The 14,793-nt window shown below is 36.2% G+C and overlaps 1 protein-coding gene across 2 annotated transcripts in view; it reads left to right on the top strand.

The window, feature by feature from the left end:
• The window catches only part of LOC122847093 (leucine-rich repeat transmembrane neuronal protein 4), a 152,944-nt gene that overhangs the window by 49,069 nt on the left and 89,082 nt on the right, over nt 1–14,793 (top strand). For both annotated transcript variants that reach the window (XM_044144452.1, XM_044144453.1), the window contains one exon: nt 2,861–4,422. In XM_044144452.1, coding sequence (XP_044000387.1) covers nt 2,861–4,422 — 1,562 coding nt within the window. The remainder of the gene's footprint in view (nt 1–2,860; nt 4,423–14,793) is intronic.

The following is a 14,793-nucleotide window of genomic DNA, read 5'->3' as shown; positions in this document are numbered from 1 at the left end:
ACTTAAAAATGATGAACACCCTTGGTCCATATTTTCTGGTTTCTTCATCAGTTTCTCTGTCGCTGCAGTACTGTAATAAATGTAATTCACACACTTGAATTCCAGGCTCCAAATTTGTCATGCCCTGCTCTTACAGTGTATCTTCACAAGCGGCTCGTGTTCATTATCCCTACAGTTTTGTTAAATTGCAGAATTTCTAAGAAAAGTGCACTTGATGGCACTTTATCAAGCCATGAATCCTAAAGCCTTCTTTGGGATCTGCAGGTGCAGCAACCAGGGTGTAAAATGTATCTGTTCTTAATAAAGGAACACCTGTACACCAGCTTAACTTAACCATTAAAGCAGACACGTGGGATCAGTATTCAACACAGAATAAAAAAAAAAAAAAAAAGATAGGGACTTTTGTTAAAATACGTGTTGAATACACAAATCTGAGATATGTTGCATTATTATACTAAATTCTGTGACCTGTTTTGGGTACGTTTATGTTTACTAACTATTCATGTGAAAAAGTTCTGATTTTTCTGAGTAGTTTTATATGCTTTATTGAACTAAAATCAAGAAAATAAAATCTGTGTTTTTGAAAATGTCTTCTGAGTTTCTGTTCCTGCGAACACCTTTCACCAAATTCCATGACATCCATTGTTTTGTCTCCTCTGTAGTAAATGTAGCCCAACAATCAATGCAGCATAATGTTTCCAGAGTCATATCTTCATCCACATTTGGAGTTACTCTTTCCAAAAGCAATCACAGTGCCAATTGCAGAAGCAGATCAGTCATGGAGAGTGAGATTTTACTCAGCACAGAAAAAAAATCAGCATGAAAGGAGTGATAGTTGTGTCTACAGTCCTGGAGGCGTTTCAATTTAGACTCCAGTCATTTCATGTTTAACCAAACCAAAGCAGAACAGATTCAGTCTGAATCATTACCTTTTGCTTTTCACTGGTCCAAAAACTTCACTATATCCTCAGAGGGATGGAATTTCACAACACCTCTCTGCAGAATCAAACAACTACCTGAAAGCCAGTTTTGTGGATTATTGTGGGCATGAAGTTCAACAAGCGAGTGTGTGTGTGTTGTCTTGTTTTTTTTGCATTCTCAAGACTCCTAAGAAGAAAGTCTGTGAGGTTAGGCTCTGGCATTTTGATGAAGCTAAGTTGAAATATCTTATTTCAGACATGTGACAAATTAGGACTTTAGGTACAGCTATTGTGATCGGATTTCAAGATATTTCTATATGGTCTTAAAGTCAACTGCAAAAAAGTCTTAAATTCATTTTAAGGACATTGGAAGTTTTAAATATTGAACATTTTAATAATAGATTTTAAATTTCATTTAGCTGTACAATTGTACCATTGTTCATTCATTGCTTCTTTCACCATTTTTGTGCAAATTCTGGCTTTATTTCTGTGACAAAAATACAGGTCCTATAATGCAGGGTAGCAAGCAAACTTTCCTGAAATATTTAATTTAATAATTCTGCTCCTGAAGCTATCTTGTTTTAGTAGGTAGTTTCAGTACATGGTAATAGAAATCACCACGTCCTTTATCCTGGTATGCTGTTTACAGGAATTGCAATGAAGATTACTATGCACTATAACATGGTATTGAAGTTTTTCAACTATTTTTAAATTAAAAAGCTGCATTTAGGTTTCAATTATTTAACAATGCTGTTTCATAGTTCCTTTTCAAACTGAGTCAAATAATAATCCTGGATTTGACAATGTTTCTTGTTAATTTATATTCTATTTTACATATTTTGCAAGCTTTCTAGAGCCTGCTCATGAGAACCAACCCTAAAGCATGTTTACTGGCTGTAGGCATGCTGTTTGTGTTGATGTGCAGTATTTGGTTTAGTCTGATGTAAATTAAGTTTACATTTAGTTTCAGACCATAAAACCTTTCAGTTTATATTTAAATAAGGTTAGATAATTGGTGTGTTTTTATCTTGTCATTCCACCTTACATCTTCAGTTGTTGTAGGTCTCTTCGGTGACTTGCAGAAGCAGTCTTCCTCTTGCCTGGCCACTTAGTTTGGGAGAGCAAGTCTCATTTAAAGTCTTGTTTTTCCCAACATGTTACCTATCTGTTCTGCTTGGATCAACTAGCCAATTTATTGAATTTAATAAAATGTAAATTTAGCTATTTTTGCTTTACCATCTTATGATGATGTGGGTTTTAGCCCTGTTGTTCTCTACCAGCTCCCTTGGTATTTCTCCCTGACTAATGCTAAGCGCATCTAGGATATTGTATGTATTTTGGATCTTTACACATCCTCTATTCTGGTAATATTTATAGGACTGTCTATGGGGCATATTAACTCTGCCTGCACATGGACTCATATTTAGCTGGTTTTGCTTTTGAGCTAAAATAATGGGCTTCCTGCTATTCAGGGACTTGTTATGCCATAAAATCTTTTCTTCTTCCTCCTACTTTGGGTTGAATTTCTTCCCCAGTTATTAGTGATTTAGTATACTTCCAAAAATCTTTTTTTTGTTTTTTTTTGTTGATGTTACATTTCAGCTTTTGCATGCTTTTCTGAAGAGCTTAAGGTAACAGTCCAAATGGGTAGGAAAAGATTCTTGGATTGAATTCAAATGTTTTAGCCAAGATGATCAAGACAACTTATCTCATCTCACTTTAGTTTTATTGTCTTTGTCTTTTGGAGACAAATAAGGTCACAGGGACAAGTGCTTGCAAATGCTTATTTGAATGCTTATTTTTCATTCAAATAAGAATTTGAATGAAAAAAAGAATTTGTTCAATAACATACTTATATTTTGATCTCAAGCATAATTGGAAAGTAAACATTATCTTATTTTCTAACCTTCCTTTTCTTCCCTTCATTCTTTTATTTTTAGGCTCTGCTCTGCAGCGTCGCTGGCTATTGTTCCAACTCCTGATGCAGGTGTGGCTAGCAGCAAATCCATCTCTAAGTGATCGCCACTGCCCTAAGAGTTGTCGCTGTGATGGAAAAATTGTCTACTGTGAGTCAAGCGCCTTTCGTGATGTCCCCAAGAACCTTTCAGGAGGCTGTGAGGGCCTGTCGCTGCGGTACAACAGTCTCTCCAGTCTTCGCGCAGGACAGTTTGTTGGCCTCAACCATCTTATTTGGCTCTACTTGGACCATAATTACATTGCCTCTGTAGATGCAATGGCATTCCAGGGAGTCCGCAGGCTTAAAGAACTGATTCTAAGTTCGAACAAGATCACGTCGCTCCATAATACAACATTTCATCCTGTCCCTAATTTGCGGAATTTGGACTTGTCGTACAATAAACTGCAAGCCTTGCAACTTGGGCAATTCCAAGGGTTACGTAAACTTCTTAGTCTTCACATACGATCTAATTCACTAAAAACTCTCCCAATGCGTCTTTTTCAAGATTGCAGAAATCTTGAATTCCTTGACCTTGGTTACAATCGCCTCCGGAGTATCACTCGAAATGCACTTTCTGGACTTGTCAAACTCACTGAGTTGCATTTGGAGCACAATCAGTTCTCCAAGATAAATTTTTCCCATTTTCCTCGACTCTACAATCTACGGGCTCTTTACCTGCAGTGGAATCGCATTCGATCAATGAGCCAGGGCTTGACTTGGACCTGGGCCTCTGTCCAAAAACTGGATCTGTCAGGGAATGAACTGACAGAAGTAGATCCCATAGTTTACCAATGCTTACCAAACCTGCAGACTCTCAATCTGGACTCCAATAAGCTGACAAATGTTTCTCAGGAGGTTGTTGATGCTTGGATCTCACTGACCATGATTAGTTTAGCAGGAAATGTTTGGGACTGTAGCCCTGCCATCTGTCCTCTTGTGGCTTGGCTGAGAAATTTTAGAGGGGCAAAAGAGACCACAATGATTTGTGCCTCTCCCAAGAAAGCTCAAGGAGAGAAGGTGATGGATGCGATTGAAGCATTTGGGGTTTGCCAATCCAACCAAGGACCAGTACTCACAGTGAACATTACTCCAAACCTATCCAGGGTCCCTGTACAGACAGAATATAACCCATCTGTTCTGGCTTTGACAACTAGCTCGGGAAAGAGATCTGAGGGATCTCTTTGGGGTCCTACTTCATTGGCAGTTACCCCACCTGTTGCACTTCCTCCAGAGCAAGACTTAGAGCCTGTCTCCTTCCATAAGATTGTGGCTGGAAGTGTTGCCCTGTTTCTGTCCGTTGCAATGATCCTCTTGGTAATTTATGTGTCCTGGAAGCGCTATCCTAACAGCGTGAAACAGCTCCAGGAGCACTCTGCCGCGGCTCGCAAGCGTCGCAAGAAACCCCGAGAGACGGAGCGCACCCTTAGCTCCCCTCTGCAGGAGTACTATGTGGACTACAAGCCCAACAATTCTGAGGCCATGGATGTGCTCGTCAATGGAACTGGACCATGCACCTACACCATCTCAGGCTCCCGAGAATGCGAGGTATGACACACTACTAACACTGCGCTCAAAATAATTGAATAAAATGATGGCACAAGCAATTCCTTTGCTTGTAACGTGATACTTTATGTTTTCTGATGGGTGTTTCACCAAAACCTAACCTCTTCTCACATGCATTGTTTGCTATGTCACAGAACAGCACAGAAATACAGACAAAATAAAAGTTATTGTCACACTATATGTTCTATGGTTTGTGCTATCTGACTTTGTTTTGTTTTTTTTTTACCTTATTTATGTCCTTATTTGGATTTTATAAGCTTTTCTTTGTGTTGGTATGCTTTTTCCAGTATTTTTATAGAACCGTTTTTTGTTAACATTATAGCTTAAGGACGGCATCTACACACTGGATGTGAATGACAGTAGTACTCTTTTTTCTCACTAAATGGAGCTTCCTCAGAGCAAATGACTTCACACTTTTTCTTGACACAGCTATGACTCAAGATAGTTGTTGAAAAGCTTTGCAGTCCCCCAACAGCATTGCCTTTCAGCTTTCCTTTCTTCCCTTTTATACTATGACTGTAGTTACTTGCTTGTTTGCTCACTTGCCTAATTGATTAGTCAAGCATAAACTGAAATGAATACTTTCACTGGCCGTTGACACTTATATTCACATTCATGGAGGTAGGAAAAAAAGTATTTGTTGCACACAGACAGAAACAGTCTTTGATAGTCCTTAAAGGAGTGTGAATCCTTTGAAATGTTTTACACACAGGCAAGTGATTTTCTTCAAAAAAAAAAAGTATTTACACACCACATCAATGCTGGAATAACACATTTCTCCGCTTGCTTTCACTTACCCTCCTCTTGTGTACTTGACCCACAGTATAAGGATAAGGTTAACCTCTTATTCCAAGAAATACTTTCCTCGGATTTTCCAGGTTACATTTTACATTTATTCACTATTTCATGAGCTAATAATCACATTAGAATTGTGATTATTGTGCCTTTAGCTCGTTTACCATCTATGTTGTGGAGTTTCTTTTTCCATTTATTCCCAAAGGAACTGTGTCAAACCTAAAAGTATTCTAGAAAATTAGGTTAATTAGGTTTAGAAAACTACTCAAATATTTGTGTGATGTCACATATAGCTGCAGTCTTGAAAACATGATACTATTTATGCAGGGGAACTTAATGAAGTGCTAGGTTAATTTAAAAATGGTTGCTATTTATTTTCAGATAACATGTTTTATATATCATACATAAACTAGTCCTGTCAATTGATTAAAACTTATGAATCACTATGTTTAAGTTTATAAGCTTGAAAGGTAAATATTGAAGTGTGCATCAGCAACACTGTTCTTATTTTTGGCCACGTACAAAGTGAAGAAGTGTAGTTTAATTTCTCATCTGTTTGGTGTGTAGTAACTACGACGTAATTGTGATTACCCACGGTTGTCCAGGGGCATCCGGTAAAAGCAGTAAATGTAGCGTCTGCCAGCTGTTGTGATTTATCTGCCTCATTGATGTCGTACAGTTTATGTATTCTTTTTGTAATAGTTTTTGCTGAAGTTTCTACAGCTGCACTCTGTCAGCGTTGTCTGACAAGTGTGGCTTGATGTTATAAGATCACCCTGAATTAGCATCTATGCTAGTTTCAATGTGTCAATGCTAGTGAAAATGTGCTTTGCTCCAAGATGGCCTTTTAAACACTTTGCGCTTTGCTGAAAGCAGAATTTATTGTTGAAATATGTACGTATCACCTTGATTTTATCTACAGCTCTATTTAAAATACAAATGTTATTTCCTTATGGACACCTACTTCGCATCATCCCCAAAAGTTTACTCTTTATTTTTGCATACAAAAACTTGGCTGTGCACCATGTGGATGTTGTTTGGGTCGCCTTTTAATCATCTCTTATCGAATCCCAAGGATAGAGATGGGCAACTTTGGTCTTAAAGGGCTGTTGTTCAGCTTGCCTTAAATGTCTTCTTGCTCCAAAAAACTGTTTCACATCACTTCACACTATCACTTTGTTCTACAGGGACCTAATAATTTATCTTAGATAGGACAGACAAAAATAGAAAACATGCAGCAGAATTGCTAACCCCTGAAGTAACGTTTCCAAACAGACTTATTAGACCTTAAGGAATTCATTAATTCCAGGATTTACATTTAGGTCTAATGTTATGCAAAATATAGTATTAAACTACAGTAAGTGAAATCAACTCACAATAAACATTCTAACTCATCTCAGCCTTCCTTTTTATTGCATAGTCTTTTGCAGATACTCTTGAAAATACACCTTGTCTTTCCTTATCTGTCCTTCCCTCTCACCTTACAAAATGGTGGAATGGTAAGACAGGAGCTATCCATCAGCAGTCCACGAAGTCCTGAGTTCATCTCAGAATGTGCTCTGATCTTGTTTCTACATTTTGTTGCCTTAGCGTAGACATAAATCACTGGACAGAACATGGCAGCGCTTGCAGCAGTCTGCCCACCTCGCAGCATTGCTTCCGCTTTTCGCCGTTAGGTACGTAGCGGCTTATGTTCATTCATCCTTGAGTAGGAGTTTCTTATTCCTCCTCCGTCACTTTTACCATTCTTTTCAATCTGGATTTTTGTGCCACAGTATATGGCAACCTCTTCATATTATTGTCCTTGCTCTCTCAGATCCACTTGCCTTGGTGTTTGGCAACCTTTTTAGGGAAATATCTGAAGATAGTGGAATCCTCATTTCCTGGTGTCACTTCAATCAGAGCAGACTTTCCCCCCCGTCATTTCATTTTGATTTTCCTTTTATCTTTTCCACTGTAGCTGCACTCCTGAGGTGCACAGTGGACTTCACCTGATTTCATGTTTGATGTCACCTCTTTTATGTGTCAGAACATTATTTTATGCCTCCTGGCACTTTTTTTCCCAATGCATTTTGTAATCTGGCAACACTACATAATAACATATGCACTCTTCTCTCTCTTCATTTTCCTGCCTTTTCATTTTGTTAAATATTGATGGGTCTAGGAAAATGGTCAGCATCAGATTTACTCAAGCTAATTTGTGGCTCTTTGCAGTTTAAATTTACAGTTTAAATATGGGTGAAATAAGAAGGAATATGTTGTTTGGATTTTTTCCTTCTTTTTAAAGCCTCTCATAGGTGCTTGACTCAGGCTCTTTACCCTCCATTCTCTAACTTGTGACTCAGGCTCCTTACTAGGTTTCTTCTTTAAAACAAGAAGAGAAGCAGATAACCATGAAAATGATCAAACACAAACATTTGTCTCTTAAATGTATATATAAATACACAGATTTTATATAGATTTTTCCAATAATTACATTACATAATAATAACATTTTTATTTTTTGCTGAAATTTTTGCATTTAGAAGAAGAAACATGATGCTTGTTAAAAACAAGCTGAGAAATCCTAGTTGGTGTTGAGTCTAATTCTATGATGAGCTCACATTGTCTGCTTGATTGAAACCTTCCCTTTCAGTGCCAGTTCTGAAATTCCCTCTTTTTTTCTTTTTGTTACATTCCTGTTTACCCTTTTGACTCCAACAACTTTCTATGATACTCCTTCTGACAGTTTTCAAAGCCCAGTGAACCACCAACTGCACCACAGAACCAGATCAGCACATGACACCTGGCTTTTTAGAATGTTGCAAAGAAGCATTTGAAGTACTTCTCATAGCTCATAGTGACATTTTAGAGGAGGCAAAAGTGATGTTTGATATTGAAGATTTTCCCACAATCATTCCAACACTATATTTCTTCTTCATATCTGTCTCTGAGCACTGTCAGGCAAATAATATATAATCATTTGTGTTGTATCACAGCCTCTCCTTTCATAGACAGCTAATTAAAATCTTGACAAGTCATTCTGTTAGGCATTTGACAAGTTATCAAGAGGGATGTATGCTAATGCATGTTCAAGTAAATGCCCTGTTTACATTTTTATTTTTGTAGAACACAACTTCAGATCCCTGAAAATGAGCAATGAGAGAACAATGTTTTCATTTTGGAAAAGAAGAAATGATTTTGCAGTTTTATAAAGGAGATGCATAAATTTCATCTGATTGGCACTATATCAAAATGTACGTTTTTATATTTATGACTATATAATGACTTATAAATCCTGAAATGGAAAATGCAACAATGTGCATATAATTTCTAAACTGATATCTCAACAAAAATATTATATGAATTAAAAAAAAAAAATAGTTGATGACATCCCACTTCATTTCTCACCAGAGTTAAATAATCAATAAGCAAAATAATAAATGAAATGGATTAATAGATAAATGAACATCAACAGACTACCTGGACTAGATATTTTTCCCAGGCACCATTTCTGATTAAACTTTCTTTTTGCCACAGTATTTTTATTTCAAAAGAGACAAAAATAATTAACAGTTAATAGAATGAATGATTAAATTAAATTAAAAAGCCAATAAACCATATATATTTCCAATCCTTACTTTTGACAATAGTATTTATGTTTTGCTGATTACACCCCACTAATTTCCAGTTTCACCAAAATGAAAAAAAAAAAAAAAAAGATTTGCAACTAAATAAACAAACAACAAATAATCACACAGACACAGATGCCAGTAGCCGTACCAGTTGTTTTTCTTTAAATTATTTACACATTAGGACAAATCTTACCACAGTATTTGTTATGCTGATAACACCCTGATTGTTTCAAATTTTAGCAGAATAAAAGCAACCTGAGCAAGCAAACACATTAATGAAACAATACAACACATGTATTATGTAGAATATATGTTTTTTCCAAAGATCTGGTTACACATTAACCATATTTGTTACCATGGTATTTCTGCCATGCTGCTGAAACCCTGCTAATGCTCCATTCAACACTGTACAGGAAAATTTCCTAATACTATATCTAACATTCAAATACCTTGAAAAAAAAAAAAAACGCTCATCAACCAAATACAGACATTACCTGTGCATAATGTTTTTCCTTTGCACTAATTACGTCTTAACTGTTCTTGTTACAGCGGTATTTCAGGTTAGGCAGACGACACCATGCTACATCCCAACCCGTTCTCACTCCCAACTCGTCATATATTGACGCGTGGGACGTCCTTTCGCGTCAATATGTGACGCGAGGGGTTTTACCTTATGCCTTACCGTAATTTTTTCCCTAAACCTAACCAATTTGCGGGGTTTTGAAGTTTCGGCAGTGTTTGCGAGGACCCTTCGCATGAATAATCCATGTAAAACATGCGACCTTCCGAAATCGTCAAATTCGTCAACATTTTACGGTGAAGGAACCTGCCCAAGTCGTCACATATTGACGCGAAGGGGCTACCCTTCGCGTCAATATGTGACGCATGGTCAGACGGCGTCCCAACTCGTCAATATATGACAAGTCGGGTGTGAGAATGTGTTGTACATCCATATTTCACCAGGTTAAGATACCAATATTTCAGGGCTGTCAATCAACAAAAATATTTTATTGCAATTAATCCCAGGATTTTGTTCAAAAATAATCAATAGTAATGATTAGCTTTCCCCATTCACACTTAAATATACCTGCTTTCTGTGTTAATTGTATTGTACATTTGCATTTTAACTTCGTTATTTGCTATTCTTTACTTGATATTCATTTATCAAGTAAGGTTGTAAGTAAAACCTTATACAACATTAGGCTTAACATTATTTATGCCCTTGACAAATTTCTATTTATTTACAGTTAAATACATATATCAAATTAAAATGTATTGTGAAATTTTAATTTTTATTTATTTATTTTTTTCATGTGTTACAATGATTTCTGTACCTTGAGGTCATAATGCTCCTTTGTTGTCATTCTAGTCTTAAAGCCTTCTTCCAGAAATTCTCTGTAGGATAAATCAGGATTCTTACTGGTCCATCTTACTATTACTTCCACTCAGAAGAAAAACCCTGGTCAAATTTATGGATTACCTAAAAGTAATTATTTCAAATGTGTTTAGAATTTTCAGGCTAACTATCTGTATCATGAATTTCCATAGTTGCCTATGAAGAGTTTTCAAATTTGCATAGTAATATTCACATAAGCCATGTCCTACTTATAAGTCTCTGGAACTTTGCAAGAATGCATGAGAAATCCTAAAGAGTAATTTTGAAATGTTTAATCTTCACACTATCTAGTTTAAAGTTAACATTGCTTAGGTAACAACACCTGGTAAAAGAAAACAAAATAATACTGTATAAATAAAAAAATAAATGAAAACATTTAAATTTATCATGGTGTCAACACAAACACTGGGACACTAGCCCAGGATAAATTAATTATAATTCAGTGGAGAGGTTAAACTTCAACATGCTAGTGTCTTCAGTTGATAATAAACCAAGTGGGAGTCTTAAAACACGCACTGTGCCGACTGTGGGAAAACATCTCTCTTATCCGCTAATCCTGTCTGTTTCACACTCCCGTTCCATGCTGCTGCTTTCTACACTGCTGTTTGATCCATGCTTAATGAGGGTGGAAGATCACTAATGCAGCAATTACATTACCTGGAAAAGAGGCAAGAGTAATTCCTTTTCCTCATAGCTTTCTGTAATGCAGCCAAGGTGTATTGTTAGTGTTAAGCTTTGCAAGTTACACCTTCCTTGTGTTATGTTTGACCAGTGATTCACATTATAAAATTGGTGAGTCTTTGGTATTTCTTTTTCATCTGTTTACATTTTCTATCCACTCATCTAGCAATCAGATCTCCTTTTCTGCTTCCAGTTTCAAAGTACTTTTTCAAAGGTGTTCCAATTTGTTTTACAGAGGTCACTGTTCTGTTTTATTACCTCATATCTTCCTCTCTATCTGCTGATGAAGTGCTGCTCTCCTAAACCTTTCCATATGGATGAGGAAAGTAGTTTAACATATTGTAGTTGCTTCTAAGCGGATAAACCAGGATCCTTTGAGAGTGAATAAAAGGTGAGGGATAATATCGCACTTAAGCCACACCTCAGAGAAGCCTGTAGCTGCATTCTACTTATCCTAACAATCTGTCTAGATATGCACAACACAGCAATTAAAACCACTTTCAAGATGCCTTATTTTGAGCATGTGGAATTGTTTAAGGTCAAAATGATCTCTTTTAAAGCAACTGAGCAATAAAAACATCTTATTTTTGGGGTCAGATTTGCTTCAACTTATGAACTTAGACTACATTTTAGTTCGAGTTCTGTGAAGCTTTTGGCTCTTTCAATAATTTATCATCACTTCTTAACTTTAGAAATCACTTGAAACACGCTTGTAAGCCGACATTCACTTGTAGTGTCCAGAAAAGCCCTCTGCCCTGCTTGAGGCAATTCATTGTAATGCTCTTGGTAACATGACTGGCATGCATTGCACAAAGAAACACCATGCCAGGATCAGACACGTTGCTCATTTAGATGAGTAGCGCAAAGGCTCCCTCTTGGAATAGGGGCCCCAGCTGGGGAGAAATATTCACACCTCCAAATGTTGCAGGCTGATTGCTGGGCTGCCAGAGGAAATATTTCAAGCTGCAGTTCAAATGCAAAATGTTTTTTTGTTGTTGTTTTTTTTCATGTTGTCAAAGAGAAGCTCTGACACCATATTTAGTGTTGAAAGCAGAATACATAATAAGGGTGAGCAGCAGCTCATCAGGTTTTTAATATAATCTGTTGCCAAGATTCCTCCAATGTTGTTGATTAAAAAAATATTTTATCAAGGAAAGGCTGAAACTGTTGGTTGAGGTTCAGAAACATCCATCATTTGTAAGAGAATTCCACAGACTGTAAGGGAATATCCTCACCAATACAATTACACAAAATTTCAATTTTGTTGTAACCTAGCTGTACTTGAGTAATTATGAAGACCATAATCTATTGATAGGATGTATATTAGATGTGTGTATTTTAGGAAATTCAAGATTTTTTTTTTCACTGCAGCTACCTTTTGATAGTGCTGATTTACTGTGAAATGTTGCAGAATATCAAATTATTTCCTTTTCAAAAGAAAACAAAAGTTACAGTAGTTATTTGTGTATTGGAGCAAAGACAGAAGTAGATTTTTGCAGCCAAATGCAAAAATGATGCTCTGTTTATATTCTTGTTGGTATGATCCTTCCCAGTAAGATTAGACAGCAGTACTCCCACTTTTCCCTTAATTATGCTGCAAACCAGAAAGAAAGGCGAATATGAGTCATTGATTTTCCGGCATCTAAGCATACTGTTCTCATTTCAGCACATATGTGCAATCCTGCAGTGACATGAAAAAAATCAAATCATTACTGTAACAGGCAAAATGTTGTTTTATTTTTAAACCAGGGCAATTGCCACTGACAGAAACACTTATGCTAAATATTTGTGCATGTTTTTAATGTTAATCGGTCATTAATGAGGTCTTTGGTAACTTTGTTTTTGGGTTGTGTGTGGATCAGTGGAAAATTAAGACTCAAAGATCTCATAGATATTTATCTCATAGATATTTATTTCTACAGGATGTTTGGTTATTTTAAGCTGCTTTTTATTATTGACATTTCTGTCTTTTAAACAGTAAATATCAATCTAAGAACATGGTTGTTGCAGATTCTTGGAAGTTGGAACTACATTTAATTTATCAGGATTTAAAAAAAAAAGAAAAAAAAAAAGAAAAAAAATCACATTCAAAATGATAAAGCTCTGCATCGGAACTTTGTTTATGTTAACCCAAGGCAAATGTCAGCCCATCCCAGAGCTGTGACTTGTTTTAGCACTCATTGGTTTTGACAGTATTTAGGCCAACCTGTCCTGCACATTCAGGAAGCAAAAGGTAATGACAGGAAATCTGAGTTTAAAGGCTGTAAGACACTTGGAAGGCAAACACCTGGCAACATCTTTGAGTCGTTGACAAGCAAAAAGGAAAAAGCAAGAAAAATCGGGTGGCCGTACAGGCTTGTCATCTGGGAGGTCAGACTGGGAAGTGTCTGTCCACATAAAAAAATCTCTGCCCTTTGTCTGCAGATCATCCTCAAAGCCTCATCCTTACTTGATTGATTTTTATCAAATGTATTTATTGTGGCCTAGGTAATATGTCAGAGGACACAACCAGCACATGTATGGTTAAAGATCTGATCTATAATATGAAAGTTCTGGTTTTGACTCCAGCTTTGTTCTGTCACATGTTGATGTGCTCCTTGGCAAGGCATTTAAACCTGCATTTCCTACTGATCTGCCTCTCTGCGTGAGAAGGCGTGCATGTTTGCGTGATTTGGTGAATGTGGCTCTAGTTTAAAGCAGTTTGAGTGATCAGTATGACTAGAAAAGAGCTGCATAAATTCAGAGCTATATATATATATATATATATATATATATATATATATATATATATATATATATATATATATATATATATATATATATATATATATATAGTCTCTTTGCAGGTTTAATAATGCTATGTCTAACTTAAAAACTGTAAATTTGTCTTATAGTTTAGCACAAATCGTAAGCTTTGAAGCAGATGTAACTTTAGCATAATTAGATGTTTTACGTCAGGACCGATCATCAGATGGTAAATTTAGTTTTATTAGTCAGTAATGATTAGGAATTAGAGAAAAACACATAGTGCTGATAAATTATCGCTGTTAGGTCTTTCACTATATCTGTTTTTTATAGATATACTTAAAAGATATACTTAAAAGTGGCATACTAAAAGTGCCAAAGGCGACTTTGGAACCAAGTGTTATCAATCACAGCGGTGAGAAGTCTTAGTTAACTCAAAGCCAAAGCCAGAAAGCTAAAATCACAGCACAATTCAACAGCTAATTATTTTCTTTCTTCAAAGTTAGAGCAGCAAACACAGACGCAACACAATGCCAAGCTTAGAGCACTCCTTTTCCTATCTGGGACCAAACGTACTACCTTGGACTTGGCAACATCAACATTGCACACTGAAGACAACTGGATAGCATCATGACATATCATAACAATCCCAGTGTGAAGCTCTGAGTCTCAAAATCAAGAGGGTTTTCTAAGATTGTTTATTTATTAAATCCAGTCAAGCTGCACACACATTTTAGATTTCCCAGACAATGTAATGCAGAACTCTAAAACAAAAATAAATCCAGTTTAACTAAAGTGGCACAATCTTCAGTGTCATCTAATGTCTCTGGTTGTGTTAGTGTCTTGTGGTTAAATAACTAATTTCAGTAGATGAAATGTAACTGTAGAAAATACATTTGCATACTTAATTAAGCCAAAATGGTTTGATTAACTAGATTATTATTTTTTTTTTTCAGAATTGAGACATAAAAACGTCCAACCAATTCTCACATATTAGATTTGGTTTAAAAACTGTATTATATATGGGCTCAGAGAAAGTACTCTAACATATCAAAGTAGTGTACCAAGAACAAATAAGGAACAACTGTTGAAATTATCATTTTGCCACATCCTTTTGATCTT

This window comes from Gambusia affinis, linkage group LG17 (genome assembly GCF_019740435.1).
Source record: "Gambusia affinis linkage group LG17, SWU_Gaff_1.0, whole genome shotgun sequence".
Classification (NCBI taxonomy): Eukaryota; Metazoa; Chordata; class Actinopteri; order Cyprinodontiformes; family Poeciliidae; genus Gambusia; species Gambusia affinis.
This window is presented reverse-complemented; position numbering and strand designations above follow the sequence as displayed.